Raw genomic sequence first — 10465 nt, 5'->3', positions numbered from 1 at the left:
TAAACGTGCAGGAGAAACTGAAGTGGCCGCGGGAACGTGAACCACCCTCCTGAGAGTCGGTGTTCGGTGTGTCCCGTCTGGGCTTCTGTTAAAAACGTGATAGTGCGCCACGGCCCGCTGCGTGGAGCAGGACCTGCTTCCCCGTGTACGTTCTCCGACCCGCACGGAAGGGAAGGCTCTGGTGAGGGTTGCTCAGTTGGTTGCAATCTGCAACCTCACCACTAGATGCCACTAAATCCTACACACAGCTCCTTTAGTGGTGATGAGATCGGTGCCGCTCGCTGTATATTAAATTCAGGATTAGTTATTAAAATTCTAACTTGAAGAAAAAAAAAAAAAAAGTTTATCTGCAAATGAACAGTTTGAATCTAGAAGACTTATACAAAATGTTTTCCTGAAGGAGAAGACTAAACATGATGTCCTCTTTGATCAATAATGTAAACAAAACTGACCGCTGGTCCTTCTGGATACACGTTCCTTATAGAGACTTCACTATAAACTGCATTAATTCAGCTCAGTGCAATTGTGGGACATTAACAAATACATATTTATTTCTATAAAACATCACTACTAAGTTTGAATGGTAAAAAGAACTTCAATCCTAAAAAGTAAACAATTCTTCAATATTTTAGCAACCCAAACATTCATGCAGACATTTTTTTAGGGTTGCGTTATGAAATGTTTAACTCAACTATCTGGATTTTGCATTGCCCCGTCCGACCCCTTCACAGGTATGAAGGCCAATCAATGAAAACAAGTTTCTACAGATTATCGAGTAACGTCCGTGTTTCAGCCGCTCACGGACTCATTTCCTCAGTGCCGAGACGACCTCGTTCATCGCTGCCGCCGCCTTCTGCAGTTCCACTTGTTTTCTTTGTAACTCTGTAATGACAGCGAGTTGTCAATTAGACGATGTAATGATATCAAAAAAATAAACATTAGCGTTGAACCGAGCAGCTCTCGTCCAGCGCTCGCAGGCCGAACACAGAGAGATAAACCAGTTTACCCTGACGAAGAGCTAAATCAGCACCTCCTGGTTTATTAGCAGTTATGGAGAAAATATTTCCATATAAAAAAATAAATAAAAAATGTTTTAGTCCTGACATCGTTTTCATTTTGCTGCACGACTCCACACAGAAGCACAGCACTCAAATCGTTGCTGATACAGTAGCAGCGAAAGGCACTTCGCCAGAGCTTCATCTCATTTATCCAGTTTAAACCGAGAGAAAATGTCTTTATCACCCTTCGCTGAATGCTAAAATCAGCATTACGTGTCATCATGGCAGTTTTATCCCGGTAGACTGAAGTGTAATTGAGCGTCACGGTTTATGTCACCTTCCTGCTGCTTGGCCACAAACTCTGCCAGTTTCCCCGAAGCTGCCATCACAGATAGCGCGAGATCGTATTCTGGGGAAAGAAGATTAAAGCACAAAATAAGGACCGAGACGTCGTCGCGGTAACGGTGTATCTTGCGTCCTCTCTCTCTCTCACCCTCCCGTGTGGCCTGATCTGACTGGATCCTGCTGGAGATGTTGGTCATCCCATTAATGAAGTCGGCGAAGATGGCCTGCGTGCACCCGGCCACGTTGCAGCTTCTCCAGAAGCCGGTCGAGTCCACGTTGGGTTCCGCGTCGGAGGGAAGCGCCGCGGCCGGGGACGGGGACGGGGAGGAGAGAGAGGGCGCGCGGGTGCTTTCGGGCGGAGCCGGGGAGACGGCGGAGGTGGTGCGCGGCGGTGAGCCACTGACTCTGCGCGGCTTCGACTTTTCGACGGAGAGGGAGGGGGCAGCGGAGCTCCGCCGTGGGACGTGGGGCTCGGCGGCGGGTTGACCGAGACGGTTGCCGGGACAACGCTCAGGATCGGACCCTACGAATAGAGACAAATCCACACGTCGTCACCAATACCGGGTTTCCCCCTCACTCAATTTTACGAAGCTCGACCGGCCAATAGGAGTGTGCCGTATTGTATCATTCACAGTATTATGAGCATCATTTATAATATGATTGAGAAAAAAATGTGCCTATCGTGGAAACGGCAAATGTTCTGACTCGTACGTTAAAGCTGTAACTCAACACGCGGCAACAGCAAGCGGGGCTGAACGTGTCTGACTGATACACAGAATCCCAAGTTACCGTTGTGCTTTACAAACTAAAGAACCAAACCCAGAGGAATTTATAGAAATATAAAGCACTTGTTCGTTGCAATTGTCTGTTCCTGAAATTAATAACGTATTTGTCAGTATTTTGTCATGCAAAATATTGTTAGTGCAGAAATACCCTGAAATATCACGACACTATTTCATGGCCTTATATCACATAAGCTTCAATTCAACAGCATGTGCTTGCTTTTTTTTTTCTTCTTCCCACCTCTGTGGAGGAGTTGGCATTAAATGTCCCGACGGGGATCAATTGAAAGTCGGTGAATATATCTGCAAACTCGTGCTTGGACAGTAGGTCACAATGATCGTCTGCTGCCTCTGCACGGCCGTCCAACATCTTTGAGACTGAGGGGAAGTTGCTGAAACTTTGTTTTTCCACTTGCTGGATGTAAAAATGACATGTGAGCAGTGCTGTTAAGGCGCTCGATGGGAAAAAAAAAAAAATAAATGTTGTCTCTTCCTCTTGTTTTGCATCGTGGCTCCCCAAAGTCTCTTTGTCAAGAAGGCTCCGAAAAGTTTCCTTTGTTTTCTGTCTTATTTGCAAGCGATTCCTTTTTTTGGGGGGGGGGGGGGGGGGTGACTGTCACACTGTCTAAAAGCTGCCCTAAGGAAAGCCCTGCAAAAGAGGACAGCGGGGGAGAGGACTGCTGGACACCTCTCTTCGAGGGTGGCATGTATTTGCTCCTTCTTGCGAGAATAAAATGTCCCGATGTGTTTGATTTTTGAACCAAGCCTCTTGAGTCATTTTTCCAACATAATTGGTTCAGGCAAAAGGTCCGGAGAGAGGAGGAGATGTTGGGATCCGGCTCGGAGGACCAATTATGTCGGAAAAATGACTCAAGAGGCTTGGTTCAAAAATCAAACACATCGGGACATTTTATGCCACCCTCGAAGAGAGGTGTCCAGCAGTCCTCTCCTCCGCTGTCCTCTTTTGCAGGGCTTTCCTTAGGGCAGCTTTTAGACAGTGTGACAGTTACCCCCCCCCCCTCGGACACTCTTTTTTTGTATCTGCTTTGGTTGTAGGTCACAAGATAAGGACACCGCCGGCTGGAAAGCCCCTTGAATAACCGCTGTGGACTTTGGTGAAGTGGCGCTGCACGTTTGATCTTTTACCGACCGACACGCTCGCGCCGCAAATCAGACACACGCACTTGTCGTTTACGCTCGTGAAAAAAAACCTCCCGTTTCCCATTCTTCGTGAAAATAGTAGACTTTTCGCTTTTTATTGGCCTGGCTACTGTCCGCGGTCTTTGACAAATCCATTGCGTGCTCGCTAGCCAGCGAATTTATTTATTTTGGCCCTTTCTTCATCTGCGTACTTCTCGGTACTTGCCTCCTTTATCGGACGTCACCAGTCGCAGCTCGTGTTCAGTTTAAAAGTTCGCGTCCAGCTGAGTGCGGTCCAAATGCCCGGATGTGTTCTTGCTCCGCTCATTTCAACGAGGATGCTTGACTTGCGTGTACTCGTGGGGGAGGGAGAGGAGAGAAGGGGAGGGGGGGGGGGGAACCCCAAGTATCCCAGAATGCATTTCGGACCATTTTCAGTGTAAATGGGTGTGGGTGACTTCAACTGTGGGTGACTTCGGTCCGACACTCCCACTCCGTGATCAGCTGGAGGAGAAGGGGGGGGGGGGTCCCAGAGTATTAAGTCTTAATTAAAGACTCATTTTTAGTGTTTGCTGCAGGGTTTGTATTTAGTTGTTTTCACGTCAAAAAAAATAAATAAAATACAAAAAAACCTGCAACTTAAATGAAGAAACCTGGTTTCCAGCCTGTGTTTCAATGAGGAAAATACTGAAAACAACTATCGCCGACTGTTCAGTTGTTTCAGTCAGCGATACTACGACGTACTATACTATAAAACCAGGGTTTACGATCGGTGGTGCTCTGCCGCAGTAAGAGGAAACCTTACCTTCATCTTCTTTCTTGACCATCACTGGTGATGCAGTCTGAGTAAAGACTTCAGTAGTGGTCTCTACCAGTGACTCGGACCCCATGCAGATCTCCACAGGAAGCAGTAGACTCTCCGACTCAGCATCCTGACAAAAAGCCAACACATCTCATACACTGTGTTCTGCTATAGGTGATGATGACAATAGTGAGAAAATACCAATCTGTCTCCCCCATCCCTCCCCCCCCCCAAAAAAAAATAGAACAGAAAATATTTTAAAATCAATTTCAAAACTAAATGAAATATCAGGTAACCTGCTCGTATGTTTATAAAGTAAAACCAAAAGTTGAGAATTTACAGCTGCAGAGGAAAGAGATCTCTGAATAGAGAACAAGTAACATCGGAGAACTCACTGAATGTAGGATTGTTTCGTCTTCATCTTCATTTTCCTCTTCGCTCTCATCCTCCAGCTGATTTCCTGAAAGGAAAAAAGGAGGAGTTTGCAAAAAAAAAAAAGGTGTGTGTGTTGTATCTTAGTTACATACTCTGTATACACAGTGTTGGGACTGCTCACCTGAAGGAGATCCAGCAGGATTCTCAAACTCTCTGAGGGGAGAACATCATCAAAACATGAACCGACGACTCGACTATCATTTGGACGACCAAACAACAGAGAAACTACACAAAACCATCCAATAAAACATAGATTGGTCTATAAATAATCAGGATAATCAATTAAATGTAAAAAAAAATCACGACAAAAAAACAACAACCTACATTTACAATCACATCATTTAAAAAAAAACAAAAACCAAAACAGCGATCATACCTGATTATCTGAGGCAGAGCCGACAGACGAGTGTAGAAAATCAAAGACAAGAAAAAATGTATATCAATTAAACATGTTGAGCCTTTAATACTCATGTTACTGAGTAATAATCAAAGACTTCACCTACTTCATGGTCTTGAAAAGAGTTTGCATTTTCATCTAAATCGGACTCTAAAGGGGCGAATATTTCCATTTCTGTGTTGTATTCATCTTCATCTGCAGGAAAAAAAAAAAAAAGGGGGCATTAACATGCATCAGTACGTTACCTGAAGAGTGCCAAACTCTCAGACTGTAAATTACTTTTTAGGGCCCGAGTACCGAATGGTGCGATAGTGCTATTGTTCTTCAAAGAAATCTTCTTCCCTATTATTCTTCTTCATTAAGCTTAATCGCCTTTTTGGCGGCTTTAAAATGCTAAAAAAAAAAACTGAACTGCGGTGGCGAAAATTGACGTATTTTAGTGGTTTTGCGTGGCCTAATGGCTCACTAGCGCCCCCTAAACTGCAGCCCTGGCACCCAGTTTCACCTACATGCACGAAATTCGGTGGACATGTAGCTCATACCTACATCTAAGAAAAACTCTCTTGGCACGAAGACCTAAATTTAACATGAAAAAAGTCATTTTGTCGTATTTGTTCTATAATTCGGATGTTTTTTTTTTCATTTTTTGAAGTACGCCCCTACGTGCAACATGCGAGGGCCGCATATCACTGCTCGCAGTTAAAACATTTTTTTAATTTATTTTTTTTATAAGGGAGGTCAATCTAACCTGGATTTGAAGAATCATCATCTATTGTGTTGTTGCAGCGTTTATGTTTAGAGGGAGGCTCTTCCTGCCTTTGACAAAGACATCAGACAAACTCACTGTTACTCTTCATCAACAATTTATGGAGAGAAAACAAGTGAAGGGGGTTAGTGAAACAAAAGCAAGGGTGAAAGTGTAAAGAAAAGTAGATGATTGGCAAACCATAAAAACTGTATAGAAATATAACACGAGGTTCGATCTAAGTGTTCGAAGACTCTTATTTTGACACAAGAACGGGCCGCAGTAGAATAATGTGCACGGAGCAGGAAGAAGCAATAACTTTTGTGAGTAAGTATTCCAAATTCCGTCTCTTGATCAACATCATCACCTGAGTTACAGGTGTTTTTGTGACAACTGGCAGGTGCACATTTGTGATTTCACCATGGACCTGAAACAGCACTTTCTAGTGTGAAACAACACAATCGTAGCTCCCCAGCACGCCCACTCACCGGATATGACTACCTGCCACAGCTTATCGTTTCCAAAAATTCAAGCTTATGGTTTTTTATTTTATTACTGTGGAGGAGATCTGCTGCAAATCGGAAATGCTTCTCAAGGTGTTTACAAAACGGGACTTCCAGGGAGCGTTCCAGTCGTGGCAGGAACACTGTGGTCGTTGGAGCGCTGCACAAGGGGACGACTTCAAAAGGTTTATAGTTCATGGTTTATAAAAGGTAGACTCTCTTTCTGATCGCATATTTATTAAACAAAATTTCATTGGAGTTTTAATAAAGGCTGCTAGCTTGAGATTCTACACTAAAGTCTAGAAACATGTCAAAAGAGGTTAGTTTCAAAGAGTAGGCAAGTCCGGCAAATTATAACCCCACACTTACCTGTCAGGGAAACTCAACTGTCTCTGTTTGAAAAGAAAAGGCAGAATGATTAAAATCACAAACGTGGAAGGGTTGTAATTCCAAGTCATTTAAGTGACTATGAACGATGTACCCTGGAAGAGCCAACCCTCGTGCAGCTGGACGAGTTGGAGTCACTGTTGTTTGCAGACGATCCGGCTGCAGTGGAATCACCTGTCAGCAAGAACAACTCTTAATGCGACGACGGGAAAAAGAAGAACTCCGAGACTCTCGGCGCGCAACTCACCATTGGTGGCGTTCTTGTGTGACGAAGGAGCGCGTCTGTCACAATATAGCCTAAAAAAAACAAAAAAAACACGTCCGGCCGTTACAACGTGAAAGAGAAAAATTAAGACTATAAATTCAAAAGGAAAGAAGTTTGGGAAATACTCACCTGCGAGCGGTGTGTGACGAACATTCCAAGCTGGTATTTCCTTCTGCACTCTCGCAGGTGAGGCAGTGGCCCTTCATTGAATCAGTGAATTGAATTGATATCCGTGTTTGATTTTCATAAACACACTAAAGCCTTTCAATGAGTTTTCTGTGACAGAATATCAGAGCCACATAAAGGAAAAAAAAAAAAAAAAATGGAGGAAGGAATATTTATTTTGCATGCTGGCATAAAAAAATATGAATCAGAGGATAAAGATTTTTTTGTAAATTCTTTTTGAATTTTCAGAATAAAGTCTAAATGTTGAGAAATGAGTTTATATATATATCAAGGATAAAGTCAACTCCTCTGGTCTGTCAAATCAAGTTAGGAGAGCGACTGACCGAGTCTGTACAGCTTTTCAGTGTGAAGGTGCAACTGTTTATAAAGCCTGCTCCTTTACGCTTGATCTCGACTATATTCCCAATACATTTTCATTAAAAATAAAAAAAAATCTGCCTCCCTTTTTTTTTTTTTTTTCCCTTAATGGAGCCACAGTTCTCCATCACGGTTTTGAGGACTGCGCCGGTTATTTAAACGTTAAACATTTCGTGTGGTGTGAAAATTGCATTAAAATAACCATCTACTTCAAGAAGATTAATTTGGTGAAAGCTACAGTAACCGTCTATTTTAGGAAAGTCAAGCCTTTTTTTTTTTTTTTTTTTTTTTAAAGTATGTCATTTGAAAAAAGATGTGCCTTAAATTAATATGATAAATGAGTCCATCATTCAAACCTTGGATGGTCCAGCTTCACTGGCCGATTTGGAGGTTCCGGGCTTGGCGAGGGGAGATCCATGTCCATTCGCGGGACCGTCGTTTTCTGGTCATGAATGAAAAAGTTCAACACATAAAAAATATCATGGTGATACGAGGGTAAAAAAAATTCTGAGATTTCCACTCACTTTTAGGCTGCTGGTGCTTTAAGCAGTATAACCTGTTGTATGAAAACACATAACAAATTAACATATTGGAGTGCAGGACCTTTTTTTTTTTAGGATACAGGAGGATTTTTTTGAGACACACATGCCAAAAAAACCAAAACTGGGTTGAACTGACTCGTATTTCCCTTTGTCTTCAACAGTCTTGGCTCCCTCCAGGACTGCACATGGGTAATGGTAGGACTTCTTGCAGCGTTTGACTTCACAACCAGCGGTGGCACCCTTTTTTTTACAGAAGTTACACGTCTAATGAAAACAAATGAATGACACTCAGCTGGGAGACGAGCACACAGTTAAGTCGATTGACATTCTGACCATTTCAGCAATCTTTACCAGTTTTTTTCCTCGTTTCACCTCGTTCAGCACATCCTCCACGGAGAAACCATACAGGTCGTCAAGCTCTGGCGAGTCTTGGCAAAAGATCCCAGAGGAGAATAACTGAAAAGCAAAAACAAAAACACGGGTGAGGAGGACAAAACGGACGATCGAACTAATTCACAGATGCACGTTCAAGTGTTTCACTGTAGGAACTTGTTTTGTCGAGCCAACAATCCAAAACCCGGAGATATTCCATTTATTATACTAGTAGACTAAATAAAAATACAACAAAAAAAAATCTACCACTGAGTGTTGCTGATATTTATGATTTAAAAAATACCAATTAATTATCATTAGCAAAGTCGCTGATTTATCGATTAGTCAATTAACAGAAAATGAATCATCCAATTGTTTCGCCGTTGGTCTCCATTCAAAAGTTTGTCTGATACGGAGCAATGACAAGTTTATTTTTCAACTGTAAAATGTTGCGTTCAGCACATAATATATCTCTTGAATGCCAGTGTGATTATTTCATATATCTTATTTCATTCGGAGAACTTGAGTAGTCATTTGCACAGTGTTTCCCTGGTTTCTGTAGGGCTTAGGTGCTGTGGTAGGAGTGGCCAGTTATCTGACTGTGCATTTTCACATAAATTTGGCAGACTATCATCACACTATTGATTTAAAAATCAGCAACTAACCCTGTAGTGAAGCTACAATGGCTTAAGTGCTGTAAGAAACAGCGAAAGGCTTATAATGGTAGGGAAAACCTTATGCAAAGAATATTTACTGTTGGGTATAGATTCATCTACAACCATTAATCATATCTTTCAAGTACATTTTCAAATAAAATAAGAGATTTCGTTGGCAAAATCGTAAACTGCAAATTCACTGGTCAAATAAATGTAGTGAATTAAAAGTGGACTATTTCTCTATGAAATCTTCTCGAGTATGAAGGCACAAGGCAGTTTATTGTCATTGTAAACAAAATACAAGGTAGATATGAAGTAGTAGAAACCTGAAATACTCCCATGCATGTGGGTTATTCTAAAACCTACTGTAACTATTGGATATTTAAAAGGAACTCGGCTCTGAATAAAAACAAAGTCTCATTCACGCCCAATAGATGTGATCTCTCAACGAGTGCAGGAGCTGCACACTTTGCATTTTTAGTCACAACTACGTTTCATTCGGTTTATTAAATGCGTTGATAAAATGGAGGTACTGTATCTTTGAATTCGTGCTCGGGTCTACTTTCAGAAAAGCTTTAGCGCCAGTCTTTTAACCTATAACGTGGCTTGCAGACTTCAACGTTAGCTCACTATGTGCTTGTTAGAAATAAATGAAAAACAAACATGCAAAAAAACAAAAAAAAACAAAAAAAACGTACTAATATTTACCAAACAGTTCTGGTGAGCTCTGAGTTCATCTTTATCCAGTAAAGCTCCGGTTGTCTCCGTCTCTGTGGACCGACGACAAAGTGCGCAGGACACTTTGAGACCGGGGCTCATTTTTACGGACGAATAAACTTCCGTCTTCAAAAACGTGTTTTGGTTGTGATTGTGTCAAGGTTGTAAACAAGTTATGTAGAGTCACATTACGCTAAATTCGCTGTATTGCTCGTATAAACTTCACCGCCCATTCCTTTGGACGGAGGTTGCCAGGTTCTGCCCGAAATATCCCCCCAATCGAACTCAGCCTTATCCCAAAGGTTAGTTCAGTGTCGGGAGAGAGGAAGAAAAAAAAAACCCACGTGTACTTAAATTTAGAAATCATGTCCTTACAGATCTTCTTTGGATATCATTATCATGTTTTCTTCGATAAAATAATCGGGGTTGTTGTTAATAATTTCTGAAATAGACTACTGAGGATGTCCTGGGATCCACAAGCACAAAACAATCACATTTACTTGCTGTTCCAAAAATATAGTCTGTTTAAAATGATCAGGAAAACGGTTCAGGTATCACTGCATTAAAAATAAACAAATAAGTTGTGTCTGCAGTCCAGACCGGTCACCCAATGAAAACATGTCAGTATTTTGGTACCCGTTCTAATGTTGGTAAATGACCTAAATGCACATTTTGGAGTTTTGTTTTTAATCTAATATCTGTTTTTTTTTTTCTCCTAAAATGATTTTACATATAAATGCTATTCTGATACAGTTCTCATGTGCTTCATTAGGCCTGCTGCTGAGATTGAGATTTTTTGTTTTATAGAGCAAATATTTGCCCATACTGTTTGAGAG

The 10465-nt window shown here is 41.7% G+C and overlaps 1 protein-coding gene across 1 annotated transcript; it reads right to left on the bottom strand.

The window, feature by feature from the left end:
• Positions 1-328: 328 nt before the first annotated feature.
• Positions 329-9862, bottom strand: phf11 (PHD finger protein 11). The gene is given in 18 exon segments (XM_069707621.1): positions 329-882; positions 1336-1407; positions 1492-1866; positions 4071-4197; positions 4463-4527; positions 4624-4655; positions 4879-4994; positions 4997-5094; positions 5648-5715; positions 6517-6539; positions 6629-6708; positions 6782-6831; positions 6929-6999; positions 7699-7784; positions 7867-7898; positions 8021-8148; positions 8236-8340; positions 9621-9862. Coding segments are annotated over 18 exon segments (1716 nt in total). The 5' UTR covers positions 9732-9862; the 3' UTR covers positions 329-805.
• Between the last annotated feature and the right edge of the window lie 603 nt (positions 9863-10465).

This window comes from Brachyistius frenatus, unplaced genomic scaffold (assembly GCF_029030835.1).
Source record: "Brachyistius frenatus isolate BFR_SWC_R1_liver_20210118 unplaced genomic scaffold, ASM2903083v1 Contig_70, whole genome shotgun sequence".
Taxonomy (NCBI): domain Eukaryota; kingdom Metazoa; phylum Chordata; class Actinopteri; family Embiotocidae; genus Brachyistius; species Brachyistius frenatus.
The sequence above is the reverse complement of the archived record's forward strand: the minus strand, read 5'-3'. Positions and strand labels throughout refer to the sequence as shown.